General features: G+C 39.0%; 1 protein-coding gene across 1 annotated transcript in view; it reads left to right on the forward strand.

Annotated features, from left to right (window-relative positions):
• The first annotated feature begins 3,701 nt into the window (after positions 1-3,701).
• The window catches only part of PALMD (palmdelphin), a 50,362-nt gene continuing 28,260 nt past the window's right edge, over positions 3,702-25,803 (forward strand). The window contains exons 1-2 of the mRNA XM_030327042.1: positions 3,702-4,326; positions 21,909-21,989. Coding sequence (XP_030182902.1) covers positions 4,282-4,326; positions 21,909-21,989 — 126 coding nt within the window. The 5' untranslated portion in view covers positions 3,702-4,281. The remainder of the gene's footprint in view (positions 4,327-21,908; positions 21,990-25,803) is intronic.

The raw sequence follows: 25,803 nt of genomic DNA on the forward strand, positions 1-25,803 counted from the left end.
TCATCTCCCACTCCCCTAGTCCATTTTCCCTAAACATCAAATTCCATGTATGGATGTATACTTCTATCAGTCTTTCTGCTTAATTTCTCCTCTTTGCCCCAGGTAGGACCATCCCCTTTCTGATCCTTTATCACATTATGTTTCCCTCCCTCTCACACTTAGAAATGACTTCTCGGCTTTCAAGTTCTGCTTTCTCTCTGCAGTGGCTTTTCTGCAGCTTACACTAATCTTTATCTTCTTCAACTCATTTCATACTTACTGCTTGTGCTACACAATACCATATTCCCTGTGCTATACCCTCCTGGTCCCAAATAGTGCAATCATTAGTACTTTGTTTTATCACAATACAATGACAGCTGTTTACTATTTTTGTCCCCTAATTGTTTCTAGCATATGTCTTACCTCTCCAACCAGATAGTGAATTCATTTTAAGAAAGGACACTGTCACAGAATCGCTTATATCCCTTAAGCTCAGGTAATTGATTTGTAACTCCTAACTCTTGCCATACTAATTTATATTGGTTGGCAAACAACAAAGTCTTCACTAAAATTGCTTTAACAAGATATCAGGAAGCAGATGAGTTCTATTGTATATCTATTTTATAAAGACTGACTTTGGTTATGAATATACAGTTAACATTTAATGAATGCTAGTTCACTAGATTATACTGCTTTGTGGACTACAATTCGAAATATTTTCTGATCCTGCTTACTTTCTGAGATATAATACATTTTATAAAGCCAGCTGAGGCTTCTTTCCTGAACGCCAAACTCATGTATCCAATTTCTCCTCGACATCTCCATGAGATAACTCATTGACCTGTCCAAAACTAAGCACTTGGTATCTACCCTCTCTGTAAAAACAGAACTATTTCACCAACTTCCCTATCTCAACTGATGGCAAATTCCATTTGTTCAGTCCAAAAGTCATAGATTATCATGAATCTTCTTCTCTTTCTCTACACTCCATATTCAATATTGAGAAATCCTGCCAGTTCTACAGTTCAACCAATTCCCAAAATGCTCATTGCTATCACCTTGGCTCAAGCAATCACCATTTCTCAACTGGATTACAGCAATAGCATCCTACCTAGTATCACTGCTTCCATCCTTACAAAATATGCTAGGTCACGTCACTTCTCAGTTCAAAATATCTCCTGGCTTCTCACCTCACACAGGATAAAAGCAGAGTCCTTACAGTGTTCTATGGGACCCTGTGTGGATTGAAACCTGTTACATTTCCAACCACAAACCACAGTGGCCCTGGGGCCTCCTAAAAGGTATAGTTCTGCTAAGTATAGTTCACCTTAGGACTTTTGCACAGACTTCCCTGGATACGTTCTTCCCACTGGCATCCTCATGGATGACTCCCACCCCTCCTTGGAGGACTTGTTCAAATGCTCCCTACTCATTCTAAATTCCAAATTGCAACCTTCTACTCATTAGCAAACTTTATTCTTCTCCCTTGCTCTATTTTCTTTCCATTGCACTTATCACCATGGCTGTCATAAAAATGTGCCTCCCAGACATCCAACTACAGGAGCATAACTGACAAAGGGTCCCAGCTGTTGCACCCTGAAATCCAGCCTTACGTTTGCATCAAGACCATGCCTCTCAGGAGCTACTCCCAGCTAATGGCTGAGTACGGCAGGAATGCTAAAACAGTCTCGTTCCTGGGAGACACAGGCCCTCTCTGGTAGCTGACTTTGGCTCCAGGACTTTCTGATGGCCTTTCCAGTCTGACTTAGGCTGCACTACAGATCAGGCTGTTTCCACTCAACTTTCTTTTTGTCTGTCCCTCACTGGAGTCAGACTTGCACCCCAGTCTAACCAGTCTCCCAGGCTTTGCCAGCTCCAGCGCTCTCTGCCTACCTCCCCCATCTTCTCTCATACAGCCATTCTCCTAATAAAATCCATTACTTTTAACCCATCTTGTCAATTGTTTCTCAAGGAATCCAACTAACGTAATCACCTTCTCACCTATTCTATTTTGTTTCTTATTATCTTTCATTGCCTACCAGAATAGAAGTTCCAGAGAGCTGAAATTTTGCTCATCCTTGTATCCCAAACACCTAGCACAGTGCCTGACACATCATAGGTGCTCAATAAATAGGTACAGAATTAATGAATAGCAAATGCTCTAAAAATATTAGCAATTATCAGCTAAGTAAATGAATAAACACATCACGATAGAAATCAATTGTCACAACTCTGCTCCCTCCTAAATTCCTTGGTCTTATTTTATCAAATCCTCCCCTACACTAGAAAACCTTTGGGCTCTCCCAGAGCAGAAATGAGATTTGAGCGGTAAATTGTTTTTAGGAAAAGATCCAGACTAATAATTGGATGACTGCCCATCCGTTCTGGGCAGCAAACATGCAATTTTGACTGAGATATTTATCACTACTGTTCTCTTGGATTTAATTTCAGCAAGGACCGACATATAAACAAAAACAAAAGGTTTGAAGGTTTGACTTTTTTTAACTTGAATATCCATCAAATAGTAACCAAAGTTGGCCCATGCCTAATCAATTTTCCAATTCTCTAGCTTTCCAAAATGTCTCACTTGAGTATGTATAAACAAGGACAAACTATTCTCGAGTATGATTTCAGACTCTTGAAATTGGTGGGTTTCACCTAGGGCTCTGTGGCTGGGTAGCTCCAAATGACAATATGGAAAAGTATTTTCTCTCTAGGGCCACTAAGTTACTCCAGAGCTTCCCACGGAAATCTGCCGAACGGGTCTGTATCCAGCTGTAAGTGTTCTGGGAGCCAGAGGGAGGAGGAGGATGGATGGAGCTCCAAGTCTTTCTCATAAAGAGTGATATAACTTTCAGCCTGTGTCTCACCTTGCCCTGCTTCCTTGGGTAGGCTCTGGTAAACGGGTATTATAAAGTCAGCCAGCCCATTCTGGTTTTTCCATTCATAGCTATGACAAATTACATCTCTGAGCCTCAGTTTCCTCATTTTTAAAATGGAGATAATAGCATCTATCTTCCAGCACCTTGTAAGACATACAGTATGTGAAGCATTTGTCTATAGACAGTACTCAATAAATATTAGCTATTATTATTACAATCAACAACACAAAGGACATTAAACCATATGTTCACTATTTGGCTAGTCTTTTTAACCTGTTCAGCTGAATGTTGATATGAAGGTACTTGATAGCATCCAAACACGTAACAATGAGGTAGATGATAATTAGGGTTTACTACATCAAAATTTAATCACAGGAATCACAGGGGAAAGAGAACAAAGTCAATTGTAAAGCTTCCAGCCTCTGCTAAGAGTTTCACTGGACTTGACGTTCTTTTTCTAAAGGGCAAGGGAACACCCACACGATTTTTTCGGACTGCATGAGTTACAGAATGTCTGGTCACACTTTCAAGGGCTCCCTCCTTTCTCTTGCACAACTGGTGAGGTCAAAATGGGCACCTTCCTGAAAGCCGAGAGTGTCATTTCTGAATAAGGTCCAAGAAAGAACAGCATCCCATGGAAATCCATGACAAGAAATAACCAAGGGCAGTACTTGACGTTCAAATCTCACTGAACACTGCTGGTGGGCCAAGAGTCCCATTAACACCTTTGATTTCTCCATGACCTAAAGATTCCAAAGTTTGCTAAAGCAGGAGAAGGAGGGAGAAGGAAGGATGATGTGATGTCAGTTTACCAGTATATTAAGTTCTAAAATGACTGCAGAATTTATTATTATTATCTGAAGCCAATTAGAGGAAGAAAGGCAAGCAAGTGGCCTAGGCAAGTGAAGGTGAGGCTCTGTCTTTGTAAACTCTGGAGGAGGGTGCAGGTAAACTCTGTACAAACACACACAGACCCACACAGACAGAGATGGCTGTGTGTTGCTAGAGCAGAGTCTGATTAAACACTCAGCTCATGGGCCTTCCTGTGCCACTCCTGGAAAATAACGAGTTGGGTAAGGAACAGTTAATAAGAAAATGTGACTTGCTAACTGTGCACATTACAACAAAGAGCTGGCAGCTCCTGAAGGAAAAGGGCTGGTGCGGCTGCCGTTCAAACTTGTCAGTCAGCTCTCGCCAGCAGCCTCAGGGTCTGCCTTCCCGGCACACTCTCATTACATGTGTCTGTCTGGCCTGATCTGTACATCTGCTCAGAGACGCTCCTGCCGAGCGGGGGATTTCTGCCTTCCTCCACTGGTGCAAAGAGCTTCTCCTCTGTCACCCCTCTCCTCTCCCCAAGGAGGCTCCTGCTTTATGGTAGCTTTGGACTTCCTGCGCCGTCTGCCTGCCCTTGACTTCTAGAATGGAAGAAGCTGAGCTGGTGAAGGAAAGACTTCAGGCCATCACAGTAAGTCTGCGTACAGTTATAACTCACGGAGGTGGTTGCTTAGGGGAACAGCAGACACATTGCTAGTGCCCCTGCCGCTGAGCCCCTGTAAGTGGAAAAACAGAACTGTCATCCTTCATGGACATGCCTCTGTCGCTCTCTTAACCCTCGTGACCCTCTATAATTCTTGGGCTTCGGAACCTGAGTGCAGGGCAATGTTCTTTATTGTCGCAAAAACCGTGCCTATGTGTTTAGCAGCAGTCAGAAGCTATGAAGGCAGTTCGGTTCACTGACATTCACCTTCTATGTGCCTTAAAAATACAGGTTTTCTCTCAGTTGGTGTTTGCCAGACATTAGATCAAAAAGCAGATCCCCAACTTAGAAACTTTTTTAAATGGTTAATACACCAAAAAAATTAAACTCTTTTGAAAGGGGAAGAGAGAAAGAAATAAAACAAACAACTTAAAACTTTTTATTTGTAGTGTGGTAGTATGTTCCAGAAAAGTCTTACAGAATGAAAACGAATGTCGCTGTACTTAAACTAAGCATTAAACAAGAGAAAAGTAGGTAAAAGCACGTATCAGGTTAATTCTTTGATATCAGTTTTCAGCAGAGTCACAAACTGAACAAGCTCCTGAAGGAATGCAGTTGTATGCAAGGCAATGGATTTGGAAAATATCTTGTTAATACCGGGAAGGAAAATAGTGCATTTCTTATGTCTGTTCTGGGAAAGAATCAAAGCAAGAAATAAACTACTTTCCTTAAATGACCCAGCTTTTTTTTTTAATTTTATAAGATCCTGTATTTGGCAGTAACCTGTAAATCTGTGGCACAGTCATTTATGATTAGCTATAATTTGTGACAGAATTTTTTAACAACTTGGAAATCCACATTCCAATTTCTCAGCATTTTCTGCCACTGAAGTTAGCTGTCAGGAAGAAATGAGTACTTTTAAAAAATCGATGCAAAATCAAGGTAGGTAGGAGGATATTCTTTGCTCTTCCAATTCCCATAGCATAAATAATAATGTTAACCCAAATTTAGAATTTTTATTAAATGGATACAATGTCTCAGTTCCACCCAGAAAGGATTCAATACGTTGAAACATTTTCTCAGCCAATAGTAAGGAACCAGAAGTCCAGAAGTCCACCAATAAGGCTGGCACTCTTCCATAAGACGATGCTTTTGAAATGTCTAACTTCTAATTAGTACACTTTCCTTTCGTCAGAAAACTTTGGTTTGGATCATTGTTTGTTTTGTTTTGTTCTTTTTTTTTTTTTTTTTTTTTTTTTGTTAAGCTCAGCCACTATTTCAGCTGTCAGGCTTTAAGGGACAGGAACTGGGCCCTGTTCTGTTGTTTTTGGCATGGGCTTTGTGCATTACAGCTGTTGTCTAAAGGTTACTTTATTACACTGTGTGAGTTGTGTGGGCACAGGCTCAGCCTTTGCTTCTACCTCCTAATTTACTAAACTATATCATGTAGCCAATGAAATACACAAGTAGCCCCTTGCGTATTTTCCTTTTTTGAATTGTAGCACACCCTTCTTTCAGCCCTTATTACCTCCAGTGCCCCTTATAACACCCACTGAAGCAGTACATGTTCTAAAGATACGACTGCACACAATTATTCAGGAAGACTAGGAATTTTCACTGAGGGCTCCGAATGCAAATAGAGGCATAATGCCTTACAAGCAGACAAGAGAGTAAGTAGTTCCTGAATGTATTGGTGTGTCCTTTTTCTGATGATTAAAACACACACACACACACACATACACACACACACACACACACACACACACACACACACACACACACCTACTTTTTAATTACTCCATTTGGCCTGAACATATCCCATTATAAGGAATTAAGCAAATCTCCAAAGTAAGATTACAAAGTAATTCTTTCTTCTTATTTCTTTATTTTGAGAGACAGAGACAGAGTACAAGAGCTGGGGAGGGGCAGAAAGAGGGGGATAGAGAGAATCCCCTGCACCATCAGTGCAGAGCACAATGCAGGGCTCAAACCTACAAACTGAGAGATCATGACCTGAGCCAAAAACAAGAGTCAGATGCTTAACTGACGGAGCCACCCAGGTGCCCCAAGATCACAAAGTAATTCTACCTTGGAAGTAATTTGTTTACATGAAGTTGTAGGGGGGAGAACGGGAAAAAACAGTTCATGGGAATAAATTCACACTAGCCTCCACCTTACCAGGCTAAACCCAGTCACATTTGTCACAACCTAGAGGGGAAAATGGAGCAGTGGTGTGTCCATGGAAACAACACATCCACTCATCTGCCTCCTAGAAGCCCTGGAAGATGCCAGCTTTATCCACCCTTGCCTTACCAGGAAGCCACCTCAGAGCTTCCCCATCCTCCAGGAAAATGAAAACATACAGCATCCAGAGAATTTGCTGGGGCTGTTTCACTTTTGGAAGTACTTAAAATCTTCTAAATCTCTGACCTAAACTGAAGCTCAAACACAGTCTTCTCATTTTAACTGTTTTCCTATTTCCTTACACTGAAACAGTGTTTGTATACTTCAGGAACAAAATCATAAGACTATTCCAGGGTATGCAAACACAGCAACTCACAGACTTTGTTAGAAAAGAAAAAAAACTTTTTATTACATTTTTTTAACGTTTGTTTATTTTAGAGAGAGAGAGAGAGAGCAGGGGAGGGGCAGAGAGAGAGGGAGACACAGAATCTGAAGCAGGTTCCAGGGTCCCAACTGTTAGCACAGAGCCTGAAGCAGGGCTTGAACCCATGAACCACGAGATCATGACCTGAGCCCATGTAGGATGTTTAACCAACAGAGCCACCCAGGCACCCCGCAAAAAACTTTTTTACACTCTCTGATCTATTTGATTTTTATATTAAAATTTGTTCCTCCATTTCCTGGCTGTGAAATGAGATGATCTTCACTGTTTTATTTATTCCACCTGGTTTGGGGTGTCTAAGAAGTCATTATTTCTACTATAAGGAGTTGAAAAAACAAATTTATATGCCTATAACTTGACAGAACCAAGGGCCAGTCTTCTTGTTTCTCTAAAAAAAAAAAAAACCAGATTAAACACAGTAGATAGATGGAATGTGGCATGTAGGCTCTCAGACTGAAAACTCATTTACTGTAATAGTGCCATTCATTTCTCACATCAGTATACTGAATTTAGATTGTGAGAAGTCTTCTCAAAGACTTAGAGAATAAAGAAAAAATGATGAAACTACACAGAAACAATTGTTAAAGGACAGTATATCACTTCAGGTATACCAAATATGGATTCTATTTTGCACACTGTCACATTTTTCCTTCATTACTTTCTCCATGTACCAACTCTTCCTTTACTGAATTAATGGTAGAAGTATCTCTTAGCCAAAGAGTTCAGTTTTCAGCTACAACTCAAAAATAGGACTACTTCAAATTGATTAGGTATTACTTTGATTGATAAGTCTCTTGAGGCTCTTTTCAAGTTAGTACTTATTTTAACAACGAGCTGATTTTCATACATAGAGCTATTGAAATAGACTAGTAATTTGAAATTCACTTTTAATATTGCTGGGATGGGGACACCTGGGTGGCTTAGTCGGTTGAGCATCTGACTCTTGATTTCCACTCAGGTCATGATCCCAGATCTCAGGGTCATAGAATTGAGCCCCACTCAGGCTCCTCTTGGGATTCCTCCCTCTCTCTCTCTCTCTCTCTCTCTCTCTCCCTCAAAAATAAAAAAAGTAAAAATTAAAAAAATATGCTGGAATGGATGACACCAATATCTCCAGCATTCTCAGGAAGAGTGGGATGAAGGACTGACTGTTATCCCCCACACAGCTCCTCTCTGGAAGGAAACTTGGCCCACAGTGAAACCAGTGAAAAGACCCAGGTGAACTCCCCACAGAAACAGAAAGATCCCCTTACAATTAGTAATATGCTCTTGACATCCTCCTCTGCGAGGAACGCATTCTCTTATCTCCATTCCTACTATGACCTTAGAAAATTCTGTTCCTAAATAACATGGGGACACTCAGACTGGAAAACTCCTAGATGTTAAACTGGCTAGAGATCATAAAAATAGCACTGTTTGGGGGCTGACCCCTGAAGAATTCAGAGAACTAGAATCAATCAATCTTTTGGAGAACAGACCTCAATGGGAGAAAGGGAATAAGAATAAAGCTCACATTTTTTTCTTCATCAAGGCTTATCTTTAACTGCTAGGAATGTGGGCGATCAGCTCATTCTCTCATTCCTTGATTCAATTAATGGTTATTGAGCACCTACTGTGTGCCACGCCTTAGGCATTTAAATGAAAGGAAGTGAAATAAGGGAACTAGGAGTGAGTTGCAGATCGCAGGGGTACTAGCACATGGGCCTCATGGAGAGGGTGACATTTAAGCACAGGTGTGAAGGAGGTGAGCTCTGTCAAAATTTAGACAACAGGAATAATCACAACAAGCACCTGCCTAGGATTGACTCCATTTGGAAGGGAGCCATGAAAAGTCCTGACACTGGAATTTGAGCAACAGTGCCAGATTTGCCGGCCAAAGCTGCTCGTGACGCAAAATAATAAGGAGCTCTCACATTTCCCCAGGTCCACTCCCTATTTCTTTCCACTCCCAAAGCATTTTTTCTGGACTTGTAAACATAGGAATTTGGGAGGCAGAAAATTTTTTGCATAAAACAGGAATCTACCCAATACAAAGACCAATATTAAACAATAACAAACACAGGTCCTGGCAGGTTCTAGTTGTTTCTCTAGTGTGTGTGGCCCGCCAGTGGACGCTGCCCCTCATCTTGTTTCCTTTTTGTCAATATCTGGGACCTTCTAGCAGTTAACAAGACAGTTAATGGCCTCAAAGCGGGACCTGCTACATAATTTGTGGGGCCAGTACACAGTGAAAATCTGGAGACCCTTGTTCAAAAAGCATTCAAAATATCCAGATGGTGTCAGCACAGTGTGAAATGAAGTGCTGGGTCCTTCCCAGCATGGTGCCAAGTATGTCTGGACAGGTCACTTGCCCAAGAAACCAGCCTCCTGGGCCAGCCATACACATTTTTTTCCCTCTTCATTCTGTCAGGGAGAGTGAAAATGAGAGCAAGCAGCCCAGATCTTTGCTGAAGGTATACCTTCATGTGTGTTGGGATCACTGAACTATTTAGAATTCTAAGGACTTTCTAAAATAATAATGGCTAAAATACATTGTGCCAAAGTATCTCATGGTTAAAACAAAGTTACAGGAAGAACTTCTGTCATGAACATCTAAAGACATTCACCTAACAATGGTACGTGGAAATGGAAGAATCTCCTAAATAAAGAAGTCCTGTGCTAGAATATTCAAACAACAACAACAACAACAACAAAACCCTGCACAATTTTCCACAGTGCCATACTGAATTTGCATGTTTCTTCCAGAGAGGGAAAGGTTTCTTCAAACAAAATGTGCTGTGCCATATTTCTTTGCCAAACATAATAGCCCACCCACAAAGGAGAGCATGTGATGAGGTATAATAACTCTGATAGTTATTAAGGAAACTGCTTTTTGATAACAGGGTGAGGTTTTTCCAGTGTGCTACAGAATGATAATGCTACCTTGCAAAGACCTCTACTGACAAGGATCCCCGAGAACTTTCTTAATATTACTGGATGGTAAAAAACAAAAGCTGCTTCTTTAGAAAACTGTGATCAATAAAAACCAGAGGCTAAGTAAGCACTGAAGTCTAACTAGACCATAAACAAGTGCAGCATAGTTCTGGCTGAAAGTCAAACAGGGTTTCTACTTCCTCATCTCCAGTCTCAAACTACCTAGTTTCTCTTAAAATAAAGTCCAAATATTTTCACTTCTTTCAATGACACTGGTGCCTTTTGGGAAGAGGGTCCCTGAAAAGTTACTGCCTCAACAAGTTCCCTCATCAGGAACCCTGTAGGATGTCTACTTTCCGAAGACACCATAGGAGCAGGTTAAGTAAGATCTGTACTCCACAGGTTGTTTGGGGTTTTTTTGCTTTTTTGTTTGTTTGTTTTTGTTTTTGTTTGTTTGTTTGTTTTTTCATAAAACTCCAGTGACAGAGTGGACTCAGTCAAGCCATTAGAGACATAGAACCAGGTTATTCTCTGAAGCTCTGAATGGAAATCAAAACTGGTTCCTGTCCTAAGCACCAAGTTTTCAAAGTATAATTGTATCTATGATTGATAGAGGGGATGCAACATATTAAAATGAGTTACAACCGTTACTCAGAATCAACCTACACTCACAGATCTAGAACATAGAGGACATCTCATAAGTGAAAGAATTCCAAGATTAGTAACAATAATAACAGCACCTATTCTTACATGGTGCTTAGGCTTTACAAGAAATAAAAATAAAGCTTTCATATCTATATCTCATTTGTCCAAACATCCTAGAAGTATTTGCAAAAGCAGGTGTCATCATCCCCATTTTGTAGGCGGAAAACCTAAGACCATGAAGAGTGAAGGGATTAGTGAAATAGCACAACTTGAGTCCATTCTTCTGCTTGTCAGAGTCTTTGACCACAGCATCACAATTAATTCTAAGAAACATCAAAACCACAAACCTCACCCCATTTAGAACTTCCTCTGTGGTTCCCTCTCAATAGAGTTTGAAGGGGAGCAAAGAGAAGAGTCTATGGAGGTTCTGCTTCACTTAACCACATTTTTCACTTAACCACATTTCTAACCCTAAGCAGTCCTTCAGCCCTGACAGTCTCCTCTGCTTTCCTCAGTTCGCCGGGAGTACAGGCAGAAAAAATGTGATGCAATTTCAGATGCATTTGTAATTGATCAACAGGGCTGGGACAGCATCATTTCCCAGAGCATCCTGTACTCTAAGCCTTTGTTACCTTCTCCCCATCCCACTTCCATTACACCAGTCTCTTCCCTCCAGCCAGGAATTATTTTTTATTTGTTTTTAAATTTTTTTAACATTTATTTATTATTGAGAGACAGAGCATGAGCATGCGAGGGGCAGAGAGAGGGGGAGACATAGAATCCAAAACAGGTTTCAGGCTCTGAGCTGTCAGCACAGAGCCCGACCTGGGGCTTGAACTCACAAACCACAAAATCATGACCTGAGCCAAAGTCGGATACTTAACCTAAGCCACCCAGGCGCCCCTTTTTAATTTTTTAACGTTTATTCATTTTTGAGAGACAGAGACAGAGCATGAGCAGGGGAGGGGCAGAGAGAGAGGGAGACACAGAATCAGGCTCCAGGCTCTGAGCTGTCAGCACAGAGCCCAATGTGGGGCTCGAACCCCAAACTGTGAGATCATGACCTGAGCTGAAATCAAGAGTCAGCCGCTTAACCTACCGAGCCACCCAGGCCCCCCTCTAGCCAGGATTTCTTAAGGCAGGGACACCACTGCATCTCACACAGCTCCCCAGCACTGCGCTCAGCACTAACTGGAGCAAAACAAGCAACCATCGTGAATGAGTAAATGAATGAATGAACCCCATCAAGCTGAAAAAATGTTTTTTCACTGAAGACAACAACCAAGTTTACCATTGCCCTTTGATTATGGGGGGGGGAGGGGGAAGGGGGCTTGATTTGTGTTTTTTGTTTATCCTTGTTTTGTCACTATTCATTAGAACAAACAAGAAAGGACAAAGGAATAAATGAGTAGACCACAAACTGAGTTCTATTTAGAGATCTGTCAGAATTTGTTGCCAGGCTAGGAAAGAAGACTAAAGTTACTAAATAAAATGAGGTTTAGAAAATGTGTGCTTTTAATTCACCCCATAAGGAGTAGTGATAACCACATCCAATTCCCATGGATAACTTAAAAGTTAGGGTATTTCAGAACTGGATGCAGAGAGAAGCATAGAACCAGGAGAAAACCTAGAGATTTCTCATTCTAACAGAAGAAAATTCAGAGAATGTCCACATTCTCATCCTCGCTATGCCATGCTCCAAAGATGCTCACCCAGCTTCTCCTCAAACACCTCCAATATCAGGTGTATCAATACCTCCCCCAATATACTCTACCATTCGAGAAGAGCCCTCTGTGTTAAGAGTTGTGACATACTGTGCTAGAATCTAGTGTCCTTAAACTCTCATCCAATCCTCATGACTCCAGTCACTGAAGCCATATGGCTTCATTTTCTTGATTTCAATCATTGTTCATATCACAGGCTCATTCTAGACACTCTTTGAAATGTCAGTGTCACTCTTAAATTTGGTGTTCAGAGCTGAACAGAACACTCTGACCTGTGCAGAGTGCTTAGTGCTATGACATCACTTGTTTGGGGAATTGTATTTCTACTGACAAATTTTGGAAGTGATAAGGAGTGGTATAAAAAGCATCATTTTTGGAGTTCTAGAAAATTAGGTTCAATGCCAGTTCCAACACTAGACCAACCATGTGACTTGGAAAAATTAATAAACCCTCTAGTCCTCAGCTTCAGTGTCTGCAAAGTTAAGAATAAGTACTAACTTAAAAGTTCAGTAGTCAGATATACAAAATGAATATACAAAAATCAATAGCTTTCTAAAAAACAAAAATTACTCAGAAATGTAATACAAGAAATATCCCATTCCTAATAGCTACAAAAACAAAAAACTGTTAAAAGCTGAAAATAGAGGCGCCTGGGTGGCTCAGTCAGTTAACCATCTGAATTTGGCTCAGGTCATGATCTCGCGGTTCATTGGCTCAAGCTCCACGTCGGGCTTCGAATTCTGTGTCTCCCTCTCTCTCTGCCCTTCCCCCATTCATGCCCTCTGTCTCTCACAAATAAATGAACATTAGAAAAAAAATTTTTTTAAAGGAATTAGCTGAGTAAATATAGTACATAAATGTATATGTATGTATATACATATAAAAAATAATATATATGTATATATTATATATAATGGAATAATATGCAACCATTATAAACAATTTAGAAGACTTTAATGATATGGCACATCATTATGTTCATGATATATTGAAAAATAAGTCAGATTACTAAATATGTACAAAAACTCCAGTTTTATATGAGCTATAATATATTTTGCAGATATAAATCATATATAGCAATACTGATCTCTAATTATCTCTGGATAATGATAATTACTATTAGAAGCAACGTTTAAAGTTCTATCAGAGTATATAGTTTTTTGTTTGTTTGGCTGGTTGGTTGGATGGGGAGTAAAGAGGGATAAGGAATTAGTTGGGTTTTCAATTTTGTTCCTGTTGGAAATTAACAAAATAACTCCAAAGTCCAACTGGAATAAAAAACTACTGCTACTAATTAAGACATCTTAGACAAGAGCAATAAAAAAAACTTACCCAATAAAATGTTAATTTACCTCATCAGCACATTATCTAAACTACGTAATATTAATACCAAAACCAATAATTAAAGAAACTATGCAGATAACCTAGAATCACACTCTAATGTACATGAAAAAATTAGTAAATGATGAAAGTCAGTAAATGATAAAATTAATAAATTTTTAAAAAGCAAATCAATAGAAAAGAAATTCTTTGATAAAGCTTCAGGTTAGCCAAAAATTTGGAGAAAAAAATTAGGTTCTTCCTAATTTATTTTAACCAAATTAATTCAGCTATTTTAAAGAGGCTTTTTAAAAAATCTTTAGGAAACTGGAAGAAAATATGGACAAATAATTACTGCACCTCAGATGATAAAGATATCAAATACAACAAGGCAATAGAGAACAAAAACTTTTAGTACTTCTAAAAACACCATAAATAAAATTTAAAGACAAACAAGAAAATTATTTACAACTAACATGACAAACAAAAGTTGCTATCCCTAAGTCAAAGAGCTTTTACACATTGGTAAGTAAATAAATAATAGGTTTCACAGAAAAATGGGTAGACATCATAAACAGGCAATTTAAAAAGTAATTAATACAAATGGCCAAGAAAATTATGAATAATATTTGACCACACTAATCTCAGAAATCTCATTAAGACATCAAAGTGAGATGCTATTTGCTCTATTCAAATTGCTAAAGGATCTTTTACTTGCAATATTCATAAAAGTAGTAAGGGTGAGGTGATGGATACTGTTAGTAGAAATATAAGTTAAAACAACTTTTCATTGAAGTCTTTTTAGCTATTTGTATGAAGAATTTTTTCAATGTTTGTCTATTTTTGAGAGAGAGAGAGAGAGAGAGGGAGGGAGAGAGAGCATGCACACAAGTGCGAGGTGGAGAGGGGCAGAGAGAGAGGGGGACAGAGCATCAGAAGCAGGCTCTGTGCTGACAGCAGACAGCCTATGTGGGGCTTGAACTCAATAAGCCACCCAGGCACCTCTACATCAAGAATTTTTATAACATCCATACCCCTAGGTAACTAATTTTTAGGAACCTATCTTGAGGAAATAATCAGAGAAAAGTGGTCCAAATTTTACGTACAAGGAACTACATCACACAACTACTTATAATACCAAAAGATTCAAAACAGCCTAAGGGGCAGAAAAAAAGGAGGATGATTAAGCAACTTGTGATATTCTGAATAAAATTTAATATTTTTATTAATAAAATTTAATTTCATGAGAAATGATCATGACCCAATATTAGGTGCAAAAGGTGGAACACAAATCTGTGTGTGTGGGCCCCCTCGTGTGGTTTGCACATGCGTGTTTGTGTAAGGGTGTGCATCTGTGGTTTGAGTATACTGAGGAAAGAATGGAATAAAATGCACCAAAATGTCAATGGTAGTTCATTCTAAAGCAGTGGGAGTTATGGGGGTTTTTTATATTTTTCTTTAAAGTTGTCTGGATTTTTTTAAATCTTCTACAATTAACATATTCTATAAAGTTCCATAGTTTACATTTATTAATAATAAAATTAATCATTAATTTGGGTCCAACATTCCTAACAGACAAGATCTTTTGAAATCTTGATTTGGTCATCTTTTATTTTATTGACTCCTAAAACTAGCTGTTCACTAAAGCCAGCTGGAACAGTTTCTACCAATAAATCTTCCAGCCCACCCCTACCTCACCCTTGAAATTCTGATTTGGAAAGTTATCTCAATATGTTTATGTTCATTGGGTGTAATTTTAGTTTTCTCTCTTCTTATAAGGCATTGTTTAAAAAAAATGTTAAGACAATTACTTTCAATGGTCTATTTTTTTCTGTTTGCATTTACAAAACTTTCCAAAAGAATAAAATAAGAAAAGGGGGCCGGGGTGACTCAGTCAGTTAAGCTTCTGACTCTTGATTTCGACTCAGGTCATAATCTCACTCATAGGATCAAGTACCCAGTTGGGTTCTGTGCTAATAGTGCAGAAGTCTGCTTGGGATTCTCTCTCTCCCTCTCTCTCTACCCCTCCCCTGCTTGCTTTCCCTCGTCTCTCAAAATAAATAACGTTAAAAAAAAAAGAAGAAGAAGAAGAAAGTAAGAAACCTTGTCCAAAGCTACACTAAAACACAGATATACTGAATTCCCATGATCCAGATGTTTTCATTCCTCAATTTCTTCACCTACCTAATGCAGATAAATGTGGTCCCTACTTCAAAGAAATTTGGAAGAAAATTAAATAAATTGATACATTTACGTGCTTTAAGTAGTTCCTGACACATATAAAGTTATCAGCAAATGTTAGCTATTTTTGCAACCACCACAATCTTCATCATCTGCAGATCTTGAAAAATGAAGCAAAAGAAATAAAGTTAGCTTTAAATGCTTTGTTTTTAGTAATCGAATGTCATCTCTTAGGCATTGCTTGCCTAAATACAACACTGTTTAATAATTCATTCTACAACTTTGCCAGGGATTAGCCAGTAAGTTCACCAGTCTTTAAATATTCATAATTGCCTTTTGTCCCTCTTCAAAAACTTGGGGCACTTGCCATTTTCAGTCTTCAGGTACCTCTTCACTCAAGATTCCAGGATTACTTGACAATATTTTTCTGTCGTGCCTATAAATTTTTCTCCTCCCTGAGGTGAAACCCATCAGAGTCTGAGCAGCTCTGTCTTGGTGCTCTGTTTCCTCTTGTGCTTCAATTTTCCTTCAAACTTATTTGTTCTATCCTTTCCAGGGTTAATATTATTCTCCTTAATCAAAAATATGAAAGCAAAATAGAAACAGAATGGTTCTATTTTCATCACGTTGCTATTACACTATGTATCTCAGCAGTTGTCCAATGACTGACTTTAGCTTTTTGCTCTGAACATAACTTAAATGTATATAATTATTTATACACCCATGCTTTTTGTGCCCTCAATGTTTTTCACATGCTTCTCACCTTCACATCACCTCAGATTTTTTTCCACCTTATTTACACTATTACAAATAGGTGCTACCTGCTTATCTTCATTCTCGGTTTCATGAGCGCATGGAGAGTTCACAGTGATATCAAACTATTTGGTTTAGGTTTGCTTATAGTAACGCTCTTTTCTTCTTACCTGAGGTCATTTGTAATTGTGTAGCCATGTTTCTACTTGTAAATTTCCCAGGCTTCCTGGTCTATCTTCCCTCTTGAAATGTGTGCATCTTTTTCAAAAAAATTTTTTAAGAATTTTCAAAGAATTTAAAAAATATAGTTTCACTCAAATCTAGGAAACCTCTCACTATGCTAAGGATTCTTCTCTAGGAATATTGTGCTAGCAACATCCCTTTCTTTCAAGATTACCATTATTTGCACCTCACCAAGAAGTTCTGCATTGTTGGAAGTAGTTAAATCCAAATAAGCAGCTTCTATTATGATTCTTTTGAAACCTTAAGCAATTAAAATGTCAATAAAGCTAGTCATGAAATTATAAGATACTCAGCTTCTAGCAGAATGTATCTCAAACCATCTGACTCATTGAATTGGCCCAATTCACCAACTTCTATTACAAATAATATGATTGACCCCGAAATAAAATTCCACCTGGATTTCTTTCCTTAAATGTAGGTGCTTCATGAAGTATCTGGCCTTAGCTCTCCCTCTCTTTTCATAAATATGTTTCCCGTCATGCTCTGACAGTCTTCTGACTTCAGCTATTCCTTCCAAAACTCCCGCATCTTTAGCTCTGACCCCTCATCTCTCTCCAACCAATGTTTCAACTGCCCACCAGACAACTCCACCTGGTGGACCCAAAGACACCCCAAACTTTTTAAAGTTTTTTTACTTATTTTGAGAGAGAGAGAGAGATTGACAGAGCACACACATGCATGAGTAGGGTGGGGAAAGGGAGTGGCAGAGACAGAGAATCCCAAGCAGGCTCCATTCTGTAAGCATGGAGCCCAACATGGGGCTCAATCTCATGAACTGCGAGATCATGACGTGAGCCAAAATCAAGAATCAGACACTTAACTGAAGGGGCCACCCAGGCACCCCAAGACACCTCAAACTTGGTGTGAATCTACCATCTTCCCTACCCAACTCTTTCTTCCTTCTTCTGAGTTTCTTGTGTCTATTGGCAATCCTGCTCTACCTCGGCATAAAAGCCTCATAGGTAACTTCTGCTACCTCTTGCTCAAGCTTTCCTGGTCTCATGTATGAGTCATAGCCTAAATGACCATCCCCATTCAAGTGCTCCTCCTTCAACATCTACTACACAATTAGGCTATATTAAATTTCTTAAAACATGGTTTTAACTCTATTAATCCTCTCCCTCTGAATACTTCCATTGCTTTTTATCTCAATACATAAGTAAATACAAAACCCCTTGTCCTGCCATTCAATTTTCTTCTGAGGACTTACCCTCACCCTGCTATCCCTATTTTATTTCCCACTAACTCATATGGCAACATAGATTCCAGAATTGCTGTTCTATATAATGTTCCAATTTTCTACTTCTAGGCCTTTGCTCGTATTAAGCCCTTAACCTGAATGCCCTTCCTCCCCACTCCCCTGGTCCCCACCAACTATCCAACATACTCTACTCAAATGCTACATCAAAGCCTCTCCCAACCATATCATCTAGAAGCAACTGCTCCCTGTCTCCCCTCAACTCCCACAGAACCTCCCTTATGCCTCAGGAATGACATCTGTCACTTTATTTCTTAGACTATATAGTTACTTGAATTAATGATTTTCTTTATTTATGAGAATGTAAGTTTCTTGACAAAAGCATCTGCTTCTGAATAATTTTTAAATATTGCACAACTTCTAATGTCACCTTAAACACAGCATTTGTACATCAGTACTGCAGTATTAGATAAATTAACCATTAAGTAACTCAGGATCGGGGCGCCTGGGTGGATCAGTCGATTGAGCATCCGACTTCGGCTCAGGCCATGATCTCACAGTCTGGCAGTTCGAGCCCCGCATCAGGCTCTGTGCTGACAGCTCAGAGCCTAGAGCCTGCTTCGGATTCTGTGTCTCCCCCTCTCTCTGACCCTCCCCCATTCATGTTCTGTCTCTCTCTGTCTCAAAAATATAAATAAATAAATAAATAAATAAATAAATAAAAATAAATAACTCAGGATCAATCATGCCTTCTTTACAGATTCAGGCATTTTTAGAATATTAGCTCCTTGTTAATCAATAATATCTCTAAAATACCCTCCTAAGTATCGTGCTTACTGTGAATACGGTAATATCATTGAATCATAGGTGGTCACAGTAGCTTTCTATTTGCACAAGATAAATACATTTTCAAAATAATCAAGAGGTAGCTTTATACAGAATTAGAATTTGTGGGTGTCAACTGCTAAAATATTCTAAGTCAGACAGCTAAAAATCTACACAACTGTTCATTAAACAGAAGTCCTCCTTAGTTGAACATTAAAGAAGTAAACATCAATATAAGTTACTCATTAGAGTTAACATTAGTAAGTATCTGATGTGCCAGGTAACAAAAGGTGTCTATAGAGACGTTCAAGCTACTGGGAAAATTTTTGGGAGCAGATGGCATTTCACACCTATTTGTTCCATGATAATATGGGAAGGAATTAGCAGGCTCTGGTAACTTTCAGTACACTAGCAATAGAGGTAGGTATACAACTTAGTGTTGACTTATAGTTTATTTTGCCTTTATAAAATTAACTTATTGCCATCTTATTTTTGAGTAATTCCTATAGGTCCCTGTGAAATTTTGCAAAAGGATAATTTGCTGTTGAATATCTTATGAGGAAAAAGTGCTTCTATCTTAAAAGAGAACCATGCCTATAACATTATAAACTTATCTTCTTAATTACCTAGACTGGCATAAGGGAGGCATCACATTACCTCTGAGAGACAAAACATTGGTATTCCTTAGCAACCCTGTATAAGCCTTGTGTTGCCAAAACACTTCAGACACCCTGCCTCCCTCTACCCACAGCTTTCCCTTATTACTAACCCCAAGATGAAACCAGCCCAAACTGGCCATCAACAGGGGTGGGGAAGACTTGCTGGCTTCAGCAGTCACTGTCTCTTATACATTCTTCTCTATGGGCCACCAGTGGTGAGAGGTGGATGATTACACACCCACACTAAAAAGGGTACCAAAAATGGGCTCCCTCCTTTCCCTCCCTCACTCCTGTTGCTGGCTATGCTGGCACTACCTCTAGGCCACAGTTCTTCATGATAGAGAGGACAATGAAGGAAGTTGTGAGAAGCTGGACTAATTTCTCATTCAGGAAAATGGTGTCATGAATTGGCTAAGAGTGTGGAGGGTGAACTAACTCAAACTGCGTGGGTTCAAATCCTGGCTCCACCACTTATGAGTTCTGAGAGCTTGGATAAGTTAATTAATTAGTAAAACTTACATTTCCTCTTCCAAAATAAAAATCGTCACGATATCTTTGTTATTATGATGATTTGATGAAATAGTTCCTTTAAAATACTTACCAAAATGTTTGGCATAATACATTTAAAACCTTACTAATCTTTGCTCAGCTACAGCCTCTAGATACAGTGGAGAATTGGGGCGCCTGGGTGGAGCAGTCGGTTAAGCGTCCGACTTCAGCCAGGTCACGATCTTGCGATCTTGCGGTCCGTGAGTTCGAGCCCCGCGTCAGGCTCTGGGCTGATGGCTCAGAGCCTGGAGCCTGTTTCCGATTCTGTGTCTCTCTCTCTCTCTGCCCCTCCCCCATTCATGCTCTGTCTCTCTCTGTCCCAAAAATAAATAAACGTTGAAAAAAAAAAAAATTTTAGATACAGTGGAGAATTGACTCACAGGTTATCAGAGTTTTTGTTCCTAAAGACCAGATTTGATCCAAAGCAGTGATACTGGAGACCGACACTTGTTGCCTAGCTAATTTTTTTTTTTCACAAGAGCTGCTCATGAAATTTACAAAGTGAAACTGGTGAAGTCATATATTCTTCTAACACACAAAGAAAAACATGACATAAAATTGGAGAGCAACATGTTGTTTTTCTTCAACAAATGTACCTGAACTTATACATCAAAAAAAACAGTTTTTATCTTCAAAGGAGTCACATCAGGAAGCCATGCACTTATTTCAACAATGCTGCCAAGTGTTTTTGGAACACTTCCTTCTAAATTACCTTCTGAGCCCGCTTCAAATTCTTTTAGTTGTCTTCATTGGCAACAAGTTATTATCTTTTGGGAGTTTTCAATTTTGAAAGCAGATTTAAAACCCACTCTTATAAAATAGAGGATAATGTCACTTCTGGTCAAAAAAAAAAAAAAATAAGGAAATAACTGCCTTTTTGCATAGCTTGTAAAATGCCTAAAACAATTCCAGAGAGGGAATCTCGAAAACATTTCAGGCTAATGGAAGCATCATCAGAATTAATGTGCTACTTTCTGTGATTAACAGGTTAAGTGGTATTTACTTAATTTTTTAAGACAAATACTTACAGAGCACTATGTGTCAAGAACTGTCCTACGAACGTTTACATACATTTAATGCTCATATCTTATGAGGGAGATTCTCTTATCCCCATTTTTCAGATGAGGTAATTGAGGCACAGAGGAGTTAAGGACTTTGTCCAAGGACACAGAGCTAGTAAATGGCAGAGCCAGAAATCAAACTCAGGCTAGTTAGTATATATGCTATATTTTCTAAAAAGTACCTCTGGGCATTAACAGTTATGCTTTCCGGGTTTTTTGAGGTAATGCAATTTAAACTTGGTGAAAGATACAGTATCTCCCCCATGAATTTTGTGTAACCTTGACTAAAAGCCCTCTTACTGTTTATAAGCATTATCTGAACCCTTTTTTCTCTATCTTCACATAGCAAATTATACAGGGAGGAAACACTCCACTCTCTAGCTTCCTAGTTTTCTAATGCTCTGTAGGCCAGCTATCCTGTTTTCCCACAGAAGCAAACCTTTTACCCAGCAGTTTCTTCAGCCCTGTGCCAGGAACAGTCTCTCTCCTCACAGAGTTTCCTCATGTCTATTTCAAAACTCCCTCCTTAAAATTCACTTTTCCCGTTGCATCACTCAGTAGCTCAATCTTGCTACGTTAATGGGGAATATGTATTTTAAGGGGATGGGAGGGTAGTGGGGAAGGAAAGACATTAAAATATTTTCAAGTTCTCTTTTTTTTTTTCATAAGCAGCTTATATCATTTTCCATCAGCAAAATGCTTTGAATGTCTCACTTTGCCCTCCTTCACTTTGAAATCTGAGTTTCCAAAGCGGCTTCCCACTAATGCCAAGAGCATACGCCTGGCCAGCCATTCAGTAATGACGACAACCCCAAGGAAACATATTTAAGCAAACTGAAAAAATAGATTATGCTGGAACTTCTTTTATTTCAGGATAAAAGAAAAATACAGGAAGAAATCTCACAGAAGCGTCTGAAAATAGAGGAAGAAAAATTAAAGCACCAGCATTTGAAGGTAATTTGTTATTTTAATTTCATTTCAATGATTTTGTATTCAAATATTCTAATGGCATTCAAATTTCTGTAGTAAAGATGCTTTAGGAAGGAAAAGAAAATCAGCATAGTTCTACTAACACCCTAATAACCATAGGGCAGGACAAGGATCTAGAAAATCTGCATATGAGATTAATACCTTCTGGTAAACTTGCGGAAAGTTGAAACCATGCTTTTATTACTTTATCCCTTATTACTGAATTTCCTCATTTTCTTGGCTAACCTTGAGAATCCAGCCTTGATAATTTGGCCCTGAACACAGTCTTGCTTAACATCCCTAGGGATAGAACCAGCTAGGAAGTCCCTTTTGGAATCAATGAAAGGCCAGCCTTTCCCCAGGGGGTACACAGCAGACACTGTCTGGCAGGATCAAGGATGCTTGGATTTAAAAGCTCAGTGCAATGAATCCAATTTTGTTTGAGTATGGCTTCGGGGTTTTGTTTTATTTTGTTTTGTTCTGTTTTGACAAAACATGAGATCATCACCAGAAATAAATCTCCATTTTTAAAATCAGACTTTACATCTTCCACGGGTGTGGTCATGTTGTAATTAAAGCACATTGAGTTTCAACATTTATTACGTAGCTTAGTCACAGGATGCAACCAAATGACAAACAGGAGCTCCTTGTGAACAGGTCCAAGCAGGAAGCTACTTAGCTGGCAGGGCTGCTATCAATAGATTTAATGAATCCCTCAATGAAACAATGCCGCACACTTGCGGAATCTACACACTTAAGGTAAACTTGCCGAATTCAGCTAACTCCATCTTTCTGATGGGTCAGGTAACCACCGCTGAAAAGAAACATAATTTAAGATTCCAATTAGCCTCAGTTCTCTGGATTCTGTTTGCTCCTTTGTTTCTATATAAATTGACATTTCCAAAGTTTGATGGATAATTTCAAAGTATAGTCAGCCTGCTATCCTTGCAGTATGTCACAGTGAATTTACATAAGTAGTAGACATAGCCAAGAAATGCAGTGTATATAATCAGAAAAATCAATGAAACAAAAACAAATTTTACCAAGTTACTTTGGTGAATGAAACTCAAATCAAAAATCAAATCCACAATAATTTTTGAGCTAAACCATTTCTAACTGTTAATCAGTGCTCTCTCTCTCTCTCTCATTCTCTCCCTCTCTCTCTCTCTCTCTCCCTCCCTCTCTCACACACACACACACACACACACAGTTTACACACAATTTGAGTCTCACAATAAAGTAATGATTGCTTCTGAGTAAACAGAAAGCTGTCTAGCATTCAACAATTGCTATTCTTGTAGAATGTGTAGCCAAACAACAGTAGAGCTCACAGTAAGAGAAAGGGTTAAATATCCCCTCAGTTCACTCTAGGAAGCAAGTTTCACAAAGAAAACTCTGGCTCCAGGGCACCTGGGTGGCTCAGTCAGTTGAGCTTGAGTGTCCAAGCTCAGGTCATGATACCAGGGCCATGGGATCGAGCCCCATGCTGGGTTCCATGCTGAGCGTGGAGCATGCCCAGGATTCATTCTCTCTCTCTCTCTCTCTCTCTCTCTCTCTCTCTCTCTACCTCTGCCCCTTTCCCCTGCTCTTGCTCTCTCTCTAAAATAAAAACAGAAGAGGAAAGGAAAGGAAAGGAAAGGAAAGAAATGGAAACTCTGACTCACTGAAAGTTCTGTTTCTGAAGTGGCGCTTCTTTTCAGTATTGCCAAAACCAGTCCAAAAAAATAATACATGATCTTCCATATAGGTTTGCTTTCTGGAACCCAGGATACCTCTTCTAATCCAATCCAATCAACACATTATCATGCTTTGGATTGCTGTACACAGTTGTGCAGATTGTGTACTGCACAAAGGTACCTGAGAAAGGAGTGCTAAAACCCTGCCCATGCTCCCTTGGAACTGTGCACTCTGGCATCAGTCTGCTTCTGTCTGAAGGATGACGTTTCTTTTTCTCTGCACAAAGGTGCTATCCACCTTCCCAGGCTGTGCACTGACCCAAAGGGGTGGAGATGAGAAACAGCAATTTTTCCTGATTTTTTTATTAATGCCATAGAGACTAGCAGTGGCCCTGGAGGGCTGTAGCCCTTCTGCCTGCAACCTAGTGGGAACCCCAATATTAAATAAATAACTAGGACAGGTTAAAAGATAATTTCTTAAATTTAAATAATAGTATAAGCAGTAATCTGGGGTGGTCAAAGGAGGTCTATTAAAGGTGTGGGATTTAAGCTGAGTCTTAACTGATAAGTAAGATTTATATAGGTGTATACAGGACCTTTTAGTCAATAAACATTTATTAAGGACCTATTATGTGTAAAGTACTAAGCAGGGCACTAAGAATACAAAATAAAGTTTGACCTGTATCCTTAAAATGGTAACCGACACAGAAACTTATAAAGACATACATTATGTGATGAGCGCTATGTGCAAGACTAAAACTGCAAAAGGAACACAGAGGAAAGACTGGCAGTTTGAATAGAGTCACATTCGTCTAAGTTTTGCAGAAAATGGTTGGCCACACCAAACAGCAACTAGGCACCATTCCAAAATGGGGTTCAGAAATGTGCAGAAATATTTTTAAAATCGATTCTAAAATATGTTCACCAAGTCAAGAAAGCTCTATTGGCCTCTACAGTTGCCAGTCTCTAATTTTCTTCTTCATCCACCTGTTCTCAGCACTTTCCTGATTGCAAACTATTTCATTACACTTCACAAACATAAACATTTACAAAGTGCTCCTTCTGTGTCATTAGTACATACATTTCCAAATAATTGTAGGAACTCACTCTGATATTCTTTCGCTCTGGAACCTGGCAATCATACCAGTGACATGCTAGAAAGGGAGTTTCTGGGGATATTAGTAGCATTCTAACTTTCAAACATTTCTGAGATTTGTACACTATAGGTCTCCTTGCCTAGTAACATGACCACAATCTGTCACCAAGACACACAAAATACACTCAACTTAGAAAACTTTTCTTCTCTGGAAGTCCATTTGATCCATGGTACAAAGAACTAATTTATTCCTAAAGTCTACTCTAACTGCTGTATGGAATGGAACGTGCTTCAGGAAAACCTTTCCCTAAAAAAAAATTAACTGCCCAAATATCCATTACCCACATGTCACTTATATTTTCATACAGTTAATACGGCTTTTAGGGCACCTGGGTGGCTCAGTCGGTTGAGCGACCGACTTCGGCTCAGGTCATGATCTCACGGTCTGTGAGTTCGAGCCCTGTGTCGGACTCTGTGCTGACAGCTCAGAGCCTGGAGCCTGCTTCGGATTCTGTGTCTCCCTCTCTCTCTGCCCCTCCCCCACTCATGTTCTGTCTCTCTCTGTCTCAGAAATAGATAAACATAAAAAAAATTAAAAAAAAAAAAGAAAACTTTTCTTTTCTGGAAGTCCATTTGATCAATGGTATAAAGAACTAATTTATTCCTAAAGTCTACTCTAACTGCTGTATAGAACGGAACATGCTTCAGGAAAACCTTTCCCTAAAAAAAAAACTAACTGCCCAAATATCCATTACCCACATGTCACTTATATTTTCATACAGTTAATACGGCTTTTGATTCTGAATGTCATTGTTGTGAAACAGATTTTACATCGACCTCATAGATGAAAGCACAAGTCTAAACTGTGACATAAAAGCAAAATAACTATCTTTAGGTTGTCACAATACGTAATTGTACCATATCATTTTAATTGCACATCCAAATTATGTATTTTATATTCAGAGGCAAAGGGTTCTTTGCCAGAGGTAAATGACAATTTGTGAATTATGAACAAAGTTTTACAAAG

This window comes from Lynx canadensis, chromosome C1 (assembly GCF_007474595.2).
Source record: "Lynx canadensis isolate LIC74 chromosome C1, mLynCan4.pri.v2, whole genome shotgun sequence".
Classification (NCBI taxonomy): domain Eukaryota; kingdom Metazoa; phylum Chordata; class Mammalia; order Carnivora; family Felidae; genus Lynx; species Lynx canadensis.